Below are 20,819 nucleotides of genomic sequence, written 5' to 3'. Positions count from 1 at the left end.
GTCGTCGTCCTCGTCGTCGTCACTTGAATGATAACTATTAGTGTTGCTGTCGATCTTGTTTCCTTTTGAATCTTTATTTTGAGTTTCCCCTTTTTTTTCTTTTCTTGTTGGAGAAGGAGAAGGAAGTTTATTACGCTGGGAGGTAGAACATATATATATACATATATATATATATATATATGTATGTATGTATGTATTCTAGCCTTCAACCCTAAAATGATTCCACGATAACAAACGTCTTTGTAATGAGCATCCACCTTATTCTCCAGATGAAAAACTCTCGTGGATGCTATTGTAGTACACACCTTATTTACCAGATGAAGATACCAACGTCTTTATAATGAGCACCCTAGTTATCCACCCTTGCAGACGCCTTTCTAATGTGCACCATCCTTATCCACCCTTGCAGACGCCTTTCTAATGAGCACCATACTTATCCATCCTTACAGACACCTCTCTAATGAGCACTTACTTTATCCCCCAGTTGAAGAACCCGTGCTCCACCACCCCCTGCAGCCACGTATGTGTTCTCTCCAACGTATCCCACAGGGGTTACAAGTGCCTCTGCCCTCCTGACGCCATCGCCAAGGGCAACAACTGCATTGCGAAAACACCTGCGTAAGATAGCAAGGGGACGGTACTGAAATTTTGCGCAGGAACTTACAGAAAAGCGGTGTTTGCATTAGGCATCGAAGGATAGTGTCATAAGGTCTGGTGCTCCAAATTTACAAGAGAAATGAAGGAAGTGCGTAAAACATCAGTGCCAAGAATGATGAAGTCTAGTGCACCAACGTAGAAGGAAAAAAAAAAAAAAAGGTGGTTGGGTATCATAACATTTCCGTAAGATATCAAGGAATGATTTGGTGGAAACTGGCACACCAAATTTCCGAAAGAAACGGAGGAAATTTATCATGACAATAGACAACAAAGATGGAACTGTAATGAGAAAAGTTGTGACTATACCGTGCCAATGCTTCTAAAAGACATGGGAGGATGGTAGGATAAAGTCTGGCGCACCAAGCAGACAAGAGTAAAGTAAGGACTCTCCTAACAAGGCCTAATTAAGACATTAAGAAATAGGGATAGGGCTTTGAGTAGGGTTAAGTCTTTTTGTTTCACTTTGTCAGGAAGGTTATTTGTCTGCTGCAAGTCTTCAGAAGTATCGCCCTAGATAACTGCTCTACTGCTGGTGAAGATGAAGTGATAAATAACCTTCTTAGTACGATGACACCATTTATTTCATTCTTACTATACCCTGACGGTTTTGGTATTCCATGGAGACAAAAAAAAAAAAAAGTAAACTGTATAGCCTCCATGAACTCCTCTACCTCGAGGGAAGTTCTCAACCTTAGATTATAAAGAACAGCATAAACGTAGACCATCGCTGTGAAAGGGTAAAACTGATTTCCTTCCCTTCTTGTATGCGTTTCTCTTCTTATGGAGCATGTAATGAAAACTGGGTGTTTTTAGATGGGCATTACTCAGATTCTCAGTTTACGTCACTCATGTAATCACTGCACTGCTTCTCATGTTGCACTCAGGTCTTCGGTAGTACTGCAGAAACCTCAGTCGCTGCTTAGGGATATCTTCGCACAGTACCTGCTCTCTTCTATGTTAACATGTAAAGTCGCTGATGTAACGGTGGCAAGGAATAAGCTTAAAAACTAGATATTAAAGTTGTTTCAAGGCTTCTAAGCTAGTAATTTTCTGTTTCATCTTTTTCTAATCTTTAGGGTGCTGGAGAGGGGCGTCATCATGCGGTGGCACCGATATAACCATGCGGCTTCACTTTCTGGTTTACAAACGTCCCTCAGTTCCTTATCCCCCAACAGGAGGACGGTGGACTGCACGAGGAGGGCAACTACAGCCTGCAGTTCACTGGATTTTCATTACAGATGAACCTGGGACTACTACTGCTACAGCTACTACTACTACTACTACCACTACTACTGCTACTATTACTACTACTACTACTTCTCCTACTCCTACTACTACTACTACTACTACTACTAATACTACTCTGCTACGACTTAGGCTAGATCAACACTTAATGCTTTAATCTACATTGCTGAAGCATTATGGCATGGATCAAACAAACTGTAGACACTCAGCATTTTTTTTTTTTGTTAATATCGTGCCCTAGAATTCAATAGAGTAAGATTATGTATCATGATTTCATAATGCCGTGAAGTGTTCAAATGGAAGAAATATAGCCACAGATGGAGATGTAGTTTACTGGGAAATGAAAAGTGTCAGACCATAAGGGTGCTGAAGTGGGATGCCTTCGTGTAGTGGCATCGATATAATCGGGAACCTCTACTGCCCGGCCACACAATATTTCTTAACGACTTTCATAATCCCTGAAAGGAGAGTAGTGGATTGCAGGAGGAGAGCAACTTCAGTTTGCAGTCCACTGGATTCACGTCCAAATGAGGTTGGGCCACAACAGCAGCAACGGCGGCGATGACAGCGACAACAACAATAATAACACTACAAGTATTGTATCTTCTCAATAAACAACAAATTTGTCATTGATCATAGTGCTTGCAGGCGAAGATACTGTTTTGGCAAGGCCTGTTGCCGAATATAACTTCGATCAATAACTCGGATTCTGGGCTTTCTTCTCTTCATTTCCGCGGCCTCGCTTTGACCTGTGACTTGCACGTTAGCTTGGGATCACTCTGTTATTAAATTTTACAAGCTTTTACAATTTCTTCAGAGATTTCGTTACACAGTAAATCCCTGAACAATTTGAATAGTTTTCTTTTGTTGTAAAGAAAACGATACTTTTATTTGTGCTTGTTTCATTTTCCTTTAATATAATCTTACAGTCAGCGAAACTATATCTTTAATAAGAAGGTACTTTACATAGTATCTTATCTAAGAGAGAGAGAGAGAGAGAGAGAGAGAGAGAGAGAAAAGGGAGTCAGTGAAAGCAGTGGGGAGGGGAGCTGATGAAACGAAAAGCCTTTGACTCCACCCTGCGTCAATGACCTTTGCTGTTACGCTGACAGGATCAGTTTATTTAACCAATCAATCTAAAAGTGCTCTATACAGCAAGTACCCCAACAGATGAGAGACGGAAGATTTTCGGACATGGGACACTGAAATCACTATGCAGTCAGTAACCAATTCTTGTGTTCAGTATGTTATTCTATTGTGTTTGCTCACTGCTTCTCATTTCCTATATAATCTGCCACCTCACTGTGTTCATGGCTGACTCCAGTATGATAACCTTTGCACCACGTATGAACAACGATATTCCTATTCTGCTAGCCTATACACCTTCCCGCTTGGCCTTCAGTGACAGCGTGCGTGAGTTTTGGGGCTTGTGCTAAATGATAAATAAGTTTAAATAATAACAAGTAACTATGTAGGGATGAAAAAGGTTTCAAGTCACGAGCAGACAGCATATTTCAACTGTGTGGTACCTGAAACATTAAAATACGAGGCAATAAAATTATCATCACCTGATTAATGTTAGTCTTCACACACACACATACACACACACACACACACACACACACACACACAAAATAATTATGACATTACCACTTCTTACTACATTAAGATTTCAGAGGCAATGATTGTCAGAGCCGCTCCCCTCACCTCCCAGCCCGGGGAAAGCCACAGTAAAGCAGTAACACGCAGATTTATTTACCGAAACTGGAGCTTTATGTTGTTAGCTCGCGTCCTCACCTCCCACTGCCAGCCACACACCAGCACTATCGCCCTCCCACATCCCTGCCAAATGGCCTCAGGGACACTCACTGTTTTACTTGTTTTTCCACTTTTCATCTGCTATGTTTCCAGGGGAGCTCAGTCGTTCATATGGATGGCAGGATAATGACTAGACGAGGGTGTGCGTAAGTGACATAGGAGTGAGAAACCAAGTTCTGGCTAATGTGAGAGAATACCAGTATTTAACGGAGGGTGGTGCGTTATGAGAAGAGGAACTTATACTGACCTGTACCGGACTGCCTTGTGGAAGCACCATACATTTCAAAACATGTTGGTAGGGGCAGGGACAATGAGCCCCTTAACGACGGTGCTTATCTCAGTAACTTAGGGTTTTAAACCAGTGTTGGGTTATTTATTCATTGTCCTGAGACACAAGACCACTGCATCATCCAAGTCACCCTTGTTACCTCCCCTTGGTGCTGCCTGAGGTACTTATTTTACTTAACAATCCACGAAGAGTTGATGGAGATCCGAATCGTGAGACGCAAATTACACCAGGATTAGAACCCTAGCCATGCTAATCTGCCGGCCATGAAAATGTCAGTCCTCTCAAAAATGTGTTCGTACTAGATGTAACTTACCAGCAGGTTGCCATCTTTGGCAACCGTGGCTTCACAGCATACATCAGCTGCAGAGGTGCCATATGACCGAGTTGTTGCGGCGCCAAAATTATTATTTCAAAATTAAATAATTAAGTTGTAGAATAATAATGCATGTAAGCTAAGATACAGACCACTTTCCCTACAAATTTGAATTTGTGTGATATTCCGAGTAGTACTCTCAACATCCGGGTTCGTTTAATCTAGCCTAATATGAATAATATAATCTTGCAGCAGCCAGAATGAAACATTAAGGACGTAGCCGGTCTGTAGTGATTAAATAATGACTGAAACTGGAATACTACCAAAAGCCCTAGTTCCACCAGTCAGTAGCAATCACTTGCAGTTCGGCCGCAGTGGCCGAGTGGTCAGCATCGCTGACTGTGAAGCTCCCTCCCCGTTAGCGCTAAGGTTAAAATCCTGTGCTGGCAGCTGGCGTCACTCGCCTCAGGTGACCATTCACCCTTTATGGGTTGGTAAGTAAAATGAGTACCTAGGGTAACACCTAGGAAAAGTAGCTATGGTAACCTGAATGATGTAGTGGCCTTGTATCCCAAGATATTGGGTGAAAAACCCTTCATAGGGTCAAAGGCCTATATTACAGAGATGTTCACCACGACTTAGGGCCTCATGGAGTCTGCTCCCCACTTTAACCATTTATATTATATATATATATATATATATATATATATATATATATATATATATATATATATATATATATATATATATATATATATATAGATATAGATATATAGATATATATATACACCGGCCTGTCTCTAGGGGTGATATATTTTCTTTCTACCATTTGGTTACAGAATTCAGCACTGCAATACATATCAGACATCTCTACCTATCTAAAACCAGATATTATAATCTTAGAAGAGATGGCCACAACAAATCACCTCCATGTCAGCCTGTCCTCCGTCATCAGGCAGTCCTACCTCCAACACACACCACCACCCTCATTCCTTGCATGAAACTAATTGTTTCGCGGCTAGTCTCGGCATAAAATACTTTCCTGTATGTTTGTTAAATCTTGAATTGCTATAGCTCTTTAGCACTGGGTCTTAATGATAATTCCCGTAAAGTCCCTCAGTTGTCGGAGTTCGTCGTTGTTGTTAAGCTTTCTCCCTTTGTCAACAATGGAATATTATATGATCCAGTTATTCATATCTGTGCTTGATACAGAGCGTCTAAGCGCAATTGAAACTTCTCTACTGTATCTGAAATCGGAAATCTACCTGATCTGCGATAGCAGGGTTCAATTTGTAGGAAACGAGGATATAGTAATGTAGAAGCCACTAAAACAACAATCATAGAGAAATGCAGCCCTACACTGCAGGCTGAAAAATAAAGTTAACCAAAAGAATTCTTAAGCAAGGCAAAAGCTTCATGCCAACCTTTCATGTGAGGTGAGGGCCTAGGAGTCATTGCTGACCTAATGCAGGCCCGATCACCACGTTCACAATCTACGGGTTAAATTCTTGGGGAAACATAAAACACAACCTCAAAGGTTAAGCGACACCTGTAATGAACGTCTGGTGAAGCGAGTGCCTGAAGACTTCTGGCATCTTACGCTGTGGCCATTCTTCTTATTTACTTCCGATTATTCAGCAACATCCTATGATATAAGTATACAGCTAGATGGAATGAAATATTCAAGTCTAGGAAAATCGTCGCGAGGTGATACTTAACAGATGTGCTGGGGTGACGAACAAGGATCTCCCCTGAAATATATAGGTTTGTTTTGTCGCTACTCACTACTCAGCTCAGCCACCACGAACCAGTGCGCTTTGAGCAGGTGAGAGGGGAGGTTGTGTCGCTCTGCTCCTCCGCGCCTCGTTTGTGGCCAGCATCTGCGACATTTTATTCTTCATTCCAAGTGTCCTGAAAGTTTCTACGAGACATTCATAATGTTTTTCCTATGTGCACATGTAAGAATTAGTAAACAGGAGTGAGAAAATCGTCCTTAGTGGAAAGTTGACGACAGAAATAAACTTGGTGTGGAGTTCGCTGGGCATCTCTTGAGTTTACCTGGGGCGTAGGAGCGGCGTTGCCCATGACCACTATTTCCAGGCCTTCATCATCACCGTCATTCCTCTAGATATGCCCAGAGTCGTACGTGGCACAAGTTCGAGCAGCGTGTGGCAGGACTTGGCGGTGCGATATGCCCCCTCCGTGCCCCCATGAAGCAAGCAGTGTCGCACTGGTAGATATACCTGTCAGAATCAGAAAATCTCGGTCGTCATATGATCATCACAGGTGTGAGGTCACTTATGCTGGTGCGTGTGAGGTTGCGTGAGGTGTTGTGCTTAGATGTGGGAGGTCTGAGGCACACGAATTAAGAAAATATTAGGTAGCATAGAATATGTAAAACAGTAACAGAGTACCATTGGGTATCATACTGATACAGGTGTAGGGGTCACTTATGTCTGTGTGTGTAAAGTTGGGGAATTTGTGTGATGACGAGGGAGGGAGGCGTTGATACAATAAAAGGGAAATACAGTCAGCATAACACACTATACTGCTACCAAGAAGATACCAGGTACTATCGCATAATACGTACAGCAAACGGAGAAAACACCTATCAGTTACACAGTACCACAAATGAAGAAAATGCCAGTGAGCATAATCGATCTCAAACGAGAAAATACTGAGTAGATTCGTAAAAAAAAAATAAATAAATAAAACCAAGAAGTCGACCAGCAAAAAATTTAATTCAACGCCTCAGTCCAAGAGAATACCAACTAGGGTAACTAAAAAAACTGGCTATGTCAGACCAATGAAGAAGCAGTAGATTTGGTCCAATAAGCTAGCCAAAAAAAAAAAAAAAAAAAGGAATTTGAATAATAATCAAATAATAAATGAACAGTGGGAATTCGTCAGTGGGAATTGTAAAATATATCAAAGCAAGATATTATAGTCTGGAATATTTTCGAACAGGCTACTTCACCTTAATATAAGATCTGTTACTCAGTAAAAAATAGAATAAAAAACTGTTACGTAAAACAAATAACTTAATTTTTTTTTAATTAACAAAATTTACATCAATAAAAATTAATCACTGGAATACGAAAATAACGCTATAAATCAAGCCCTCCCCCTCAAAAAAAAAAAAAAAAAAAAAAAAAAATACCGGGTTGAATCACAGTATATTACCTCAAGAAAATACCAGCTGAAATATACCGTCAAGAGGCTACCATAAGTCGACTATACTGTACATAATAAGTGAAGCCAAGAAATACCAGTCGCAGGCTACGTCAAACCAGGAAAATACCAATTCGAATGTGATCAGTGGAGGTGGTGTTACCTATGCTCGTGTGCGTGGTGTGGTGTGGGCTGGTGTGAGCGGGTGTGTGAAGGAGGCAGAGACCCGTGAGAGGAATTATGAACGGGTTTCGCCATGGTCGTCTTCTGCGATGGACCGCCGCCGCTGCCTGTCTGCTCCTGGTGAGTACAGAGAGAAAGAGAGAGAGAGAGAGAGAGAGAGAGAGAGAGAGAGATTGCATAAAGTCCCAAATTATATTTCGCTTGAAAGAGAACAAATGTAATGCCTTAAACAAAATTGAGAGAGAGAGAGAGAGAGAGAGAGAGAGAGAGAGAGCAAACGTAAGCATTCAAATGACTGTGTAAGTGCAAACGTAGTTCCAAATGAATGTGTGTGTGTGTGTGTGTGTGTGTGTGTGAGAGAGAGAGAGAGAGAGAGAGAGAGAGAGAGAGAGAAATCGTAAAGCCCGTAACACACACACACACACACACACAGGGGAAAAAGAGCATTCCTTTGTCTCCCCTTATCAAGTGTAAATCTTGTGGCAAAGCGTGTAAAGCGGCAGGCACAGAACACAGAGCCACTCCCAGCCTTCCCTCCAGTCACACTCACCCATTCACCCCGAGGACGTGCCTCTTTTTACTACACCCTCCCCCCCTCCCGACATCACTCATCTGAAGCATCTTTCATCCCTTTCAGTCCTGTGAGTTTATTATTATTATTATTATTATTATTATTATTATTATTATTACTCATGCTTCCTCAAGATCACTTTCTACAGCTTGGGGGAGACTGTTCATACTGGAGGGGTTAGTTATGGCCCCCTCTAACCTCTTTGCTACAAAATATCCATGCAAAGTAAAAAGAAAAAAAAATCCGGAACAGTACGTGTAAACTAAAGGATTACATTAGTGAAGTGAAGGGGTGAACGATGGCATGACTGATTTCTCCAGGCAGTACCGTAGATCTGAGTTTGATGGAATCATAAAAAAAACACACACATGCCCGTCTTGTAGAATAGGCCCAGGCAACATAACACACTATGAAGCCCTGTACACACTTGTCATACTAAAACACAGGCGGAGCATCAACGGTATAAGGAACCTACGGGAGGATTCCACTGGGACAGTAGCTTAGATGTGGCCGACAGGACTGCTGGCCTAGGCATGACGGGTCGAGCATCATCGTCTTTCTCCCTATATTCTTGCTGCTACCAGACGATTTTATTCGGCGTAGGAAAGCCACCTGATAGGGTAGGAATTAATGGTGGTTATATGCACCGTAGTCCTTCCATGGAGCTTATATAAGTCTCTCATATTTCGAAAAATATGGACTGGAGATTAATAGAAAGTTATCACACTGAGTTGGTTAAGGTTGTGACTTTCGCTGTGTGTGTATGTGTGTGTGTGTGTGTGTGTGTGTGTGTGTGTGTGTGTGTGTGTGTGTGTGTGTGTGTGTGTCTTCAATGAGGCGACGTCTTCCGTATTTTTCTCATACTGCTGCTAGACAACGTTATTATGTTTATGACAAACGTTTGGAAAGAGGATAGAGCCAAACGCCATTTAACTCCATTATAGTCATATAACGGGATGACATGGAACCTATACGGTGCCCCTGTTAACTTGGTGGAAAGACACAAATGCGGCGTCCATCCATGAACCAAAGCTCCACACTAATCCCCTGGCATCGCTGTGGCGAGACGCTATCAGCTGCATGTCAACATCAGTTCACTGCACGGGACGGTCCTACAGGGGCGGTTGCTTGCCTGTGGTTGATGGGTATGCTCGATCAGAGAAACTAGGGTAGCACAACAACATGAGGTCTGCAGATGTTTGTTGAAGACCGTCGGGCACTGGCAGGGATTAAGCACAAAATACCTTTCCAATTGAAGAGGTTCATTTTGCGTCTTCTGCCTATCATGACATTCCATTAAGGATGCCGTATACTGGGTTTTTGCGGTATGTTTCGAGGGCATTGGGCTGAGCGAGACGAGAGTTTTACGTCCATCCGTCCGTCCATCCGTTCATTGACGCTTTGCAGGCGTCCAGTATGGATCAGTTTTGACGATTTAGGTGTCAAATGAATCCTCTCGATCTGATGGTGTTCGCTCATCTTAGTGGTCAACGTCACAGTGACCATAAAAGTCATGGCCACAAAGCAAGCTTTTTTATTTACTGAATTATAGCTGTTAAACTGGCATAACTGGAAGAAGTGTTCATGCTGCAGTAACATACGCCCTCATCACATTTTTATACAACCCCCGGGAAATCGGCAAGTAAAGGAAAAAAAATCGATCCTGTGTCTGGTAATTGGTTAGTTCAGGAAGGCAAGGAGACAGTCCTGAAGGTTGGTGGATAGGCATGCATGGGAGCAGATAAAGAGATAGGCTAGGAAGGCAACAAAGTAGGTACAGGGAAGGTAGGTCGGAAGGGGACAGGTAGGCAAGTAGTTAGGTAGGTAGACAGGTAAGTGTACATAGGCAGGTAGAAAAATAGGTAGGTAGGTAGATCAGTAGGCAGGGAGGTACGGTAGGTAAGAAGGTAATTTGCATGGCGTTAGGTAAGTAGGTAGGTAGGTTCGTATAGCTAGGTACGGAAAAGTGACAAGACTAAGTACAAGTTAATCCTTTATTTGCTCAAGGAATACGGCAACCTGTCTATCTATTGCCAGCTGCCTCAATCCAGTAAGGGGTGGCCACAAACAAATCGCCTCCACGTCGCCCTGCCCGATGCCACTTCAATGCTTTGCGCCCAGTTCACCCTCCACTCTCATTTACCTCTCAACTCCATCCCTCCATCTCATCCTTGGCCTGCCCCTTCCTCTCCCAACTCTGCCTCACTCGCATACACTCTCCTCGTTAATTTCTCGCTCTCTATTCTCTCCACATGGCCAAACCACCTCAATGTATTTTTCCTAACGTTTTCTATCACATCCACATCCACATCACAGCGCTCCTTCACTTCCTTATGTGTCAGAGTGCCTTTCCATGTAACTCCACCTGCTCCCCTCAAATAACTCATTTCCACTGCACGCACTCTTTATTTGTGTCCTTCCAACAAGAGAGTTAAAGTTGGTATCAGAATACTGTCATGTGGTAACTTTTTCACTTCCATGTCCAGTTCCCTGTTCCTCATCACTGCTTTCAAAGAACCAGCAACCTTTCTTCCTTGTATCCTTCCAAGCACTTCATCCTCTAATCTTCCATCCTTACTCATCACGCTACCCAAGTACTTAAACGCACTCACATTTTCCTTTTCCTCCTCATCCAACTTCACTGTACATTCAGTAACTTCACTTCTCTCAAAGACCACAACTTTACTCTTCCCTACATTCACCTTTAGCTTCCGTTTCTTACACACACTCCCAAACTCATTCACCAAGCCTTGCAGTTCCCTTTCGTCTTCACTTAACAGTACAGTATCATCTGCAAACAACAGTACAATACGTCAACCATATCGTAAAGTCACCCTCTGATAAGATGACACAGTTAAACAGAGTGGTTGCAAAGCCTTAGATCAGCGCATGACAAAGAATCCTCTGCACACGACAGGAAGCATACGCGATTTTGTCTTCGGGGTGCTAGGGCGGAAACACCCGACTTATATTTTACCCATCGTGAAACTGTCTTGGTCACTGTCTGTTAGATAAATTACTCTTGTCTGGTTAAACCCTTTCATGGTCGGGAGAGCTCCAGTATCGTATTCTAGCAGGCGCCAGACGAGTTTATATATCTGAGGGTGACTTAGAGGGACCTAGGAAAGCATATACACACCATTAAGTTAGCCCTGTCATTTTCGGGGGTCGGAACAACTTTAGCATCCACATTCAGCTAATTCTTGGCCATTATATTCAAATGAGAGTTGTAGAAGCTAAGAAGAGTTGATGTAGTTTATCTTGCTTTTCCAGAAATGATCCATGTAACTGTATGCCTGATGTAGTGAGTGAGTGTGTGATTAAAAGAGGTACCGGTATGAAGGCTAATGATGCTACAAGGGAAATGACTAGGGATCGGTCTGTATTGAATGAATTTTGTGAGGAAGAGTGCATGACAATCGTTTGGCATCGCCCTTTTAAGTTGCCACTCGACGGACTCACTCTATTGATTGGGTAATTATGAAGCTGTGTGTGGAAAGTGTACCTATGAGGTGGAGTCAGGATTCCGGAGACTTGAATGGTGAGCGAATGGATGTGTCCAGTTTGTTTTGTGTCTGTTAACATTATTATAAAAGAAATATTAGATGGAATTCACCAAAATAATTTAGGATCTTCAGAGGCACAGGTGATTATGTTTTTGCCAAAAAGGTCGTAGGTAATGATGCAAGAGCTAGGTCAACCCAAACACTTTTGATTCTATTTTGACCGAACTTGGTGGATGGGTTGAGGGACAGGGAAGGACGAAACAATTCAGTTTTCTGAACAGCTGATCAGAAGTAGAGATAACAGGGTAAGGTCAAAGCTTCGTCCCTCTAAGTCAGTTAAGTCGGATTCTGTTTGGATTATGCTGCTGGAAGAGCTTAAGGTTAGCCGAGGAAGACATTTTGTATTTTAGATGAACAGGTCATAGGTCAAGGTCACACGGTAAGGTCAGCTTAAACACTTTTTATTCGGTTTGAAACAAACTGGATGGGGTTGGGTTTGGGTAAGGATAAATCGATTCGATATTTAGAGCCATTAGTCAAAGGTCAAGGGCACAGGACAGGGTCAAGGCTTGGCCCTAATGTCTTTCCTTATAAGTGGGCGAGTGTCGTGTCCCAGCACGTTGCTCATCAGTCCTGAAGCATGATGACGAATCGCAGTACAAACAGTAGATCAAGAGCGGGAGAAGTGCTTGGGTTCATCGTGTCAACACAGCTATTTTTCAAGAAATTCATTGCCGGTACCAACTTTCAAATCGCAGGTGCCCATTGGTTGCGTGGATGGATCTTACTGATTGCGTGGCGCGGATGCTGCACTGTCTCGGTGCTTCTGCTTGTATCTTATGTTGTTTGTATATTAGTAACTACACAGTTTGTCTTGGTAACGTAGATGGGGATGAAAACTGTGTAATACAGTGTATCATGTAAATAGTTTGCTGAGGAGCTGACGCTTTGAAGTGTCCTTTTCATTCTTGAAGATGGCAGAGTTAACTTGCTCACTGTGGAGTCCTCTTAACTCACCACGTGAAATGTGGCAAACTCGAGGAAAGGACAGAAATCGAATCTTACTCTTCTATGTCATCTGGAAGGGTGTTTGATGTTAGACAGTAGGACTGAGTGACTGAATATATACCGGTGACACGAAATTATGAGGAGTCAAGAGACAGGAATATGGTAATGGTGGGGATGTAGACGATATATGCAGTCATTAGCATCCCTGTTGCATTGAACTTTATATTCGCTGTCAGATGTCAAAAGCTTATTACAGATGGCAGATGTCGGTATTAGAGTTGAAGATGCGCTCAGTATTTGTTTTTCTTGTTAGGCACGACAGCATTAAGCCTGCAGACAAAAGCACTGTATCATGCTTTATAATTATTGTAGTTAAGTCCCGCCTCCTGGTGTGCAAAATATTGACATGGGAATCTTAACTGAGTGGGTGGTGGTTGGGTGCGTGGGTCTTCTTGCTGGAAAATATAAAACACCCCTTAATTAGATGTCAAGCATAGGCTACCTGTATATACAAGGTGGGCTGTAGTACCTTTTGTGGTGCGGGGAAAGTTCAGTCTGCTGGAGTGGGTGCGAACGTGACAGTAGAAGTAGGAAATGAGTCAGTGATGCAGGCTAGCCATTGATACTGATGGCCGAGCCGTCCCTGCAACACACAAAATCGCCCAGCGGAGATCAGGAGGGTATTTATGGATCACGGTGTAGACATAGACATTACGGCGTGACATAACATAGCTACCGATACGTGACATTTTCTCTCCGCATTTTCATTTCCGGTTCGTAACTACCTAAACACCAAGACATTTTATCTGAGGTAAACAAATATGAGCCAATCTAACTTGCGTCTCTCTCTCTCTCTCTCTCTCTCTCTCTCTCTTGAAGCTGCTGTTTCTGATTCATAACTTTATTTGCTACTTGTGTTTTCTGTATCAGTGCTTTGTTGTTTAAATTTAGAGTTTTTCGTAATGTGAGGGAAATTACCGTATCTCCGATTTTTTTTCTTTTCTGTTCTCTGTGCGGTGGAGTTCCTTAGTGTAGTTGCGCCGGCACATGAAAGAACATTACTGGAAACTTTCTCTGCAGGTCAACTATTAATGCATCGTCACTGGTTATGTTGTAATAGGTGATATCAACCTCAATACATAGGTCTGTTATGTGACTGCAGTGAATGGACGAGAATCTTTATTTTTATGCATTATAATAGCCTACTGAGTCTCTGGCCAAGGTATACCGTAATAAAATGACAGGCGTATCATATAGACGCTATTTCAGGTTATTCACTGAAAGATCTGCAGCCGCAGGAAGTCTTGGAAAAGTATAGTAATCTGTAGAGGAAAACTTATTCAAGGAAGCTTTAACGTTATTTTAATTCAGGTGCGGATCACCTCCAGTCGCAATTAGCCCATGGTAATTTATTCTGCAGTATATGAACAGTTTCCTTCCATACAGGTAAGACTAGGTGTTGTATGTCAGACTGTAGATTGCTTTAATTTGTTAGTTTTCTTGTGTGCTGGTGAAACTGCAAGAACGCGGCATTATGTAAACTGAAGCCCACCTCGTTGTTGATAATTTACAGCTGACGGTTTTATGGTCCCGTGAGGTAATTAATATTGTGTAACGTGCAATTTTCCTGTAAGATATTTATATTTATGTTCATGGTTATCGTTAGGTGCGTGCACCAACCATCCACTCACTTGATGTGGTACTACCATCAGGTGACTGCTCTGAACTACAAGCCAAATAGCTTCCAGTAACCATTTACTAGGCTGGTAATCCTATAACCAAATAGACACCTAATGATCTGAGTTTTGGCACTTCAACCGCATGTGGCCTATATGGGTTTAGGACCAAAGGATTACTGGAGCTTACTGCCCACATAATGGCACTTGGGGGAGGACGACTCTTCACTGTGCTTAAATATTCAAGCTAAATGGCCTTGTTTCTGACCCTTACAGTTATGATGGAGGAGTAAAAGAGTAGACGATAGATGGAGGGGTGGTTATCGTTTGAAGTAAGGTAAGTAGAGTAGCCTATGCGCTATCTAGGTCTACATAGGCTAATTAAATTTTTCCGGGCTTTTTCCGGGCTGCCTATCAGGCTTTCGAGTAGTGTAATTTTTTTCCCTCCTAGATGCGCTGTTGTTGAATGGTATGCAAGGGTTTGGTATACAGATAGGATAGGCCTTCATAATTCTAAATGGATGTGGATATTTCTAACTATTGCAAGAGTTTCGACTTGGTATTTGTCGATGAAGCGCATCAAGGGAGGAGTATGGAAGAAAAAATGCTGATTTACCTATAGCACTGAAAAGGAATAGGGAGAGTCAAGGGAACATAGAAGTTAAAAAGTTGCTCCATGACAGTTTTGCGATACCCACTAACTTATGGAAGCGAAGCATGGACCAAGCTGGAAGGACATAAACTCAAGAGTGAGAGGAGGAAGTGAGTTATCTATGATGAGCACTTGGAGTTACGAGGAGAGATAAACAAACAAATGAGGAAATGAAGGAGCGTTATGGTACTGATGTGGATGTACAGGTAATTGTAATCGTTGAGAAATACTCTGCACTGGTTTGTTCATGTGGAGAGGATGGAGCATGAGCGACTGACTTGAAGAGTGTACGGTAGCCTAGGTAAGAGAGGTGGAGAGGAAAGGGAGAGGGGGAGACCGAGGATGGGATTGAGGGATAGAGTAGAGAGATATATATATGAGATTCGGACGTGAGTTGGAAAAAGGACAGCCAAATGGCAGAGGACAGGGCGATGGGGAGGCGATTTGTTTGTGGCTACTCCTTGCGGGATGAAGGCGTCTCGCTGTGCAAGAATTTCGGAATATTAAAACCTTTAAATTTATACACCTTGGCATAAAATTCTTTTCCTCAAAATCAGTAACGGTACATTATGTAATTCTGGCCTTTTGTTTTGCTCATTAGTAACTAGTAATCCCGTAAGTAAAATTAAGTCTGTACAATTTTTAGACTAAACAAGTTGCCATCAAATTATTTACTTACCGTAGTTTAGACTGAATCCTAATAGTGATGAGGTTAGTGGAAACTCAAATCCTTAGGTGAGTTTCCCCTTTGCTAACAGCACACAATATCAACGATTACATCCAGTTTAGAAGAAACGTCTGGCAATGACGGGGTTACTGGATGCAATAACTAGAATTCCCAAAGTCTACCTTAAGCTGAATCAAATCTCCTGGTGGCGCCAAGAATAAAATAAGCGATATTCGGCGTGCACACACTCCAAAAATATATATTTACACCTTCTGCGCGATACAAACTAATACGACGAATGAAACTTTTGAAAACAGCCTTCCTCCAACCTTACCGAGACAGCTGGATTGTTCTGAACTGTGCTTCTGTGCTTACACCCTGCCTAGGCAAACTCTTTCGCCTTTGTCTATCAACTTGTACCTTTCCTTCTTGCTGGAAGTTTGCTCTCATTCAGCCAGTCCCAAAGAAGAGTGACCATTCCCAACCCTCTAACTATCGTCCAATTGCTTTAACATCCTGTATCTCAAAAGTTTTCTAATCAATTCTTAATAGAAAAATTTTAAAGCATCTTTCCTATCACAACCTTCTTTCTGATCGTCAGTATGGGTTCCGTCAGGGACGCTCCACTGGCGATCTTCTCACCTACCTTTCAGACTCCTGATCATCCTCGTTTCGGGACTCTGGCGAAAGCTTTGCCATTGCACTTGGCATCTCAAAGGCTTTTGATCGAGTCTGGCATAAATCTTTAATTTCCAAACTGCCCTCTTACGGTTTCTATCCTTCTGTCTGTACCTTCATCTCTAGCTTCTTTTCTGGTCGTTCTATAGCCGCTGTTGTAGACGGCCATCGTTCTTCTCCTAGATCTATCAACAGTGGTGTTCCTCAGGGCTCTGTCCTAACTCCAACTCTCTTCCTTTTATTCATTAATGACCTTCTAAGCTGTACATCTAACCCTGTCCACTCATACGCTGATGACTCCATCCTTCATCTTACCATTCGGTTCCCGCAACGTCCACCTCAGCAGTTACTTCAACAAACAAGGGATGAGGCTATGGCACACCTAATGTCTGACTTGGCTCGTATCTCTGACTGGGGTAATAATAATCTGGTTGTTTTTAATACATCAAAGACTCAGTTTTTACACCTATCAACTCAACACAATCTTCCACAGGTATACCCACTAATGTAAAATAACATTCAGCTTAATCCTGCATCATTCTTGAACATGCTTGGGGTTTCATGTACTCGGGACTTATCTTGGAAAGATCATATTACATATCTTGTAAAATCTGCTTCCAAGAGGTTAGGTGTGCTAAGCGGACTCCATTCTTTCTTTACCCCTGCACAATTGTTGACTCTATACAGGGGTTTTATCCGCCCCTGTGTGGAGTTCAACTCTCATGTGTGGGGAGGCTGTCCACATACAGCTCTTCTCAATAGGGTGGAGTCAAAGGCTTTTCGTCTCATTAACTCTCCTCCTCTTACTGACTCCCTTCAACCTCTGTCTCTTCATCGCACTGTTGCATCTTTATCGCTTTTCTATCGCTACTTCAATGGTCAGTGCTCTTCTGAACTGTCTGCATGCATTCCTCCACCTCTATAACGGGCGCGTAGTACCCGCCTAGCAGCAAACTCTCATCCCTTTTCTGTCCAACTCTCTAATGCAAGAGTTAACCGTTACTCCCAGTCTTTCATTTATGCAACAGGTCAACTCTGCAACAGTCTTCCTCTGTCTGTATTTCCTGCTTCCTATGATTTCCAGTCTTTCAAACGCAGTGTGTCCAGGCATCTCGAAATGAATGGATCTTGAATTTGGCTCTCTCTTGTATTTTGTTTTTCTCTTGGAAGGAACAATAATTGCGGGGTCGCGGTCTTTGGTTCCTTCTTCTTGGCATAAAAAAAACAGTATAATACTCAACGGACCCCCCTGTAACAATAATTTTTTGAGTGTCTGTACCTGAAGCGAAGAGTCCCCTCACTGCTTTCGTTTCTTTACGTCTGATTATGACGAAGGTACCGGTAATGAGATGAACTCCGATTATTTTCTTAAATGCTTCTTTTAGGTACTTTAGATTAATAAGTTCATTTTGTGGGAAGAGGAAGGTGGTTGCGATAGACTGTAAGGGTTAGTATTTTATTGATGTTATCGAAGGTGTGATAATTATTCAATCAAAACTGAGGCGTCTGCTTTATTGATACCAAATATACAGACGATAGGGCAAAACAATAGCTTTTACTTAGAACAACAGTTATTTTGACCCAGCTCAACACTTCCTCACCAATGATTTCTTGACGCACATAATAGTAGGCCTAACGGTATCTGATTCCATTTTAATTGTAGTGGATTCTTACAAACAGGTAAAACGCTAATAGATAATAGCCAGTCCCATGTCATCACCTTCAGGGCACAACACAGGCTCCCGAGACAAGGTTACCGTTCCATAGAACACTGAAGTTTAGGCAACAGATCCACGCCCCTGGTTGCATAATCGCAGAACCTCCAGTCACAACGACTCCGGGAGATTCGAACAGTTTCGCTCAAGGCAAAGACGTCAGTCTAACTGGTGTGTTCTACTCAGCTATCCCATAGGCCTAGTTAACCTGACACAAACCTGATAATTATCTGCCCATTTAATTTCTTTACCACCCAATCCTTTTTTGTCCCATCAAGAGCGTAGGAATCCTGGGTTACGTTACTCATTCCTGACATTTAAGGCAGGGTGACCAACATCTCTTTTCCCCAGAGTGGCATTAGGCCTACCTGAGCAAGAAACCCCACCCACCTCTCAGATGAAAACCTTTACGGATTCCATCATATTTGAACGTCTTAATCCACTAGTCCACTAGACGTCCATTTGTTTTATATGATTTCCATTCAACCTGGTAAATGGTTTCCTAGCTTACAGGAAACCATTTTCGTTTGCCAGTAGAGTCATGTGAACGTTGCTTTACACTGAGTAGATGGTGGGCGCCCCCACCTTCGACTGTTGAAGAGAGAGAGAGAGAGAGAGAACGGACGTCATCAAAGTGCAGCAAGAAAAATATCACTGCTTTCACAAGTATAGCCAGAAAGCGTACTAGACTTCCTACACGATCTTCCAAAAACAGTACGGTACGATGTGGTTCTAGGTATTTGCAGATCAGCGATTTTTACTGAGAAGGTTTCGATTCTGTGTTCTTGTATTTCCATTTCTATTTAAACTCTCTCTCTCTCTCTCTCTCTCTCTCTCTCTCTCTCTCTCTCTCTCTAACGCCAATCATGACGTACCAAAGTAGTCATGCGGGAAGCCTGTATCTGATTATTATTCTTTCTTTTTCTTTAGGTCAGTACGGGTAGTACTTGTAAAATTTACTTGGTAAGTATCTGCTACTTCCTGAACACCTGTTTCCCACATGAAATATTTAACGAGGGCCTAATTATTACAGTACAATCGAGTTTACAGAAAAAATGCACGTATTTTGTAACATGGACTATGCGTCTTTTGCCAGACGTCATAATCCCTTTAGGAGTGGTCGTTTGTCATTGAGTAAGTGGTTTTATGGGGTGGGGCACTAACCCTCCGCCAACCCACTAGTTCACACGTAGGGAACACGTATAGTTTGTTTATATGGTTACCACCCAGCGTTGTAAATGGTTTCCTAGCTTATAGGAAACCATTAGGCTTGTCACTCATTGTAAAGCCACCTGAAAAGGAAAGAAGAGTAATATAAAGTGACAGGAAAGATGGGAGAACTAGGAAGAGAGCAGGGGAGACACAGAGACATGAATTGATATTTGTATTTGTCCTGAGTTTTACTGTTCAGTATTATCAGATTCTGAAAAATGATGGCCACTTCTAAGATATATTAAAGTTTCCAGTCAAGTTAAGTTTAGGCTAGGCTGTACTGACTGATTTATGGATACCGGAATTGTAGGCCTCCCCTTGGGTGGTTTCCAATAGTCCAGTACTCTCAGGGCCTCCCAGTGTGGGAAGTTACCGTGCTTGGTTTCTAATTAGAAGTGTGTACCGTATTAGATGAGGCTACCATGTGGGGTTTGAAAAGCTCATCTTTTGTTAATTGGAATTTATAATGAAATGGGTACTGAAACTTATTTTATGAAGGCTGAATAACTTTTCCGGAGCACCTTTTAGAAATTTAAGCTTTCCTGACGGTGACTTATTTTATCACAGTGATGTGATAATGAGACAACAAAGGACCTGGATTGCATCCCCTTTTTAACCTGGCAGTCTACAGAATGCTTTCCATTCCACAGGCATCATGCGGCATGTTACTGTGGCGATTGTGTCCCTGTAAGATGGAATGCGAACATGGGAAATCTTCAGTAATGAGTGAATAAGTGTGTGGCATATTTACAGGGCGTTGTTGATGGTCCTCATTCTGCTGCCGTTTATACTTTGCCTGTCTGTGGATCCTGGTAGCCCCAGGTATTAGGCAAAATTATGGTTGGGATAATCGAGTAAGGTGTTTATAAAGCTTATTAGATTGGGGTTTGAGTCTTATTGATGGGGATCATAGTTTATTGGGAGGGAGTTTGCCCTTACCCGACGTAGCTTCATTTCAGAAGCCGACAGGCTGTAAGCTATGAGACAAGCATTACCGGTACCTGGAGGCAGACCAAAAAAAACACAGAATCTCTTGGCTTTTCCTTGGTATCGCAGCCATATTGCGTGGGTATCACAGCTTAAGCCCAGATTTACGTACAACATAAACCACGCCCCAACGCCGCTAAATATTGTCGTAAAAGCGAAAATACTTGCACGTTAATTGAGCATCGTTTTAATCAGGACTGTGTTTAATAGGGTGCGGGTTGAGGTCGGATGTAGCGGGTCCGGCCTGATGGTATGGTGACTTGGCACGCAAAGGGGACCCTCACTCCGCGCCTACCTGTTTTTTTCACGGCCTTCCTGCTTGTATTAATAATGCTCTGATCGTGTTTGGCTATTGCGTGTGTAGAGGAGGTGCGTGGGTTAGGATTGAGAGAGAGAGAGAGAGAGAGAGAGAGAGAGACAGACAGACAGACAGACAGACAGACAGACAGAACATAGGCCAAGCTAGTGTGT

At 42.5% G+C, this 20,819-nt stretch overlaps 1 protein-coding gene across 1 annotated transcript in view; it reads left to right on the top strand.

Annotated features, from left to right (window-relative positions):
• Positions 1 to 20,052, top strand: part of LOC145413683 (uncharacterized) — a 131,486-nt gene extending 111,434 nt beyond the window's left edge. Inside the window, exons 29-31 of the mRNA XM_080283338.1 lie at positions 485 to 618; positions 7,642 to 7,796; positions 20,012 to 20,052. Coding sequence (XP_080139464.1) covers positions 485 to 618; positions 7,642 to 7,796; positions 20,012 to 20,052 — 330 coding nt within the window. The remainder of the gene's footprint in view (positions 1 to 484; positions 619 to 7,641; positions 7,797 to 20,011) is intronic.
• The last annotated feature ends 767 nt before the right edge of the window (positions 20,053 to 20,819 follow it).

Source organism: Coenobita brevimanus, chromosome 97, assembly GCF_032717465.1.
Source record: "Coenobita brevimanus isolate Jiangsu-jjx chromosome 97, ASM3271746v2, whole genome shotgun sequence".
In the NCBI taxonomy this organism is placed as follows: Eukaryota; Metazoa; Arthropoda; class Malacostraca; order Decapoda; family Coenobitidae; genus Coenobita; species Coenobita brevimanus.
The sequence above is the reverse complement of the archived record's forward strand: the minus strand, read 5'-3'. Positions and strand labels throughout refer to the sequence as shown.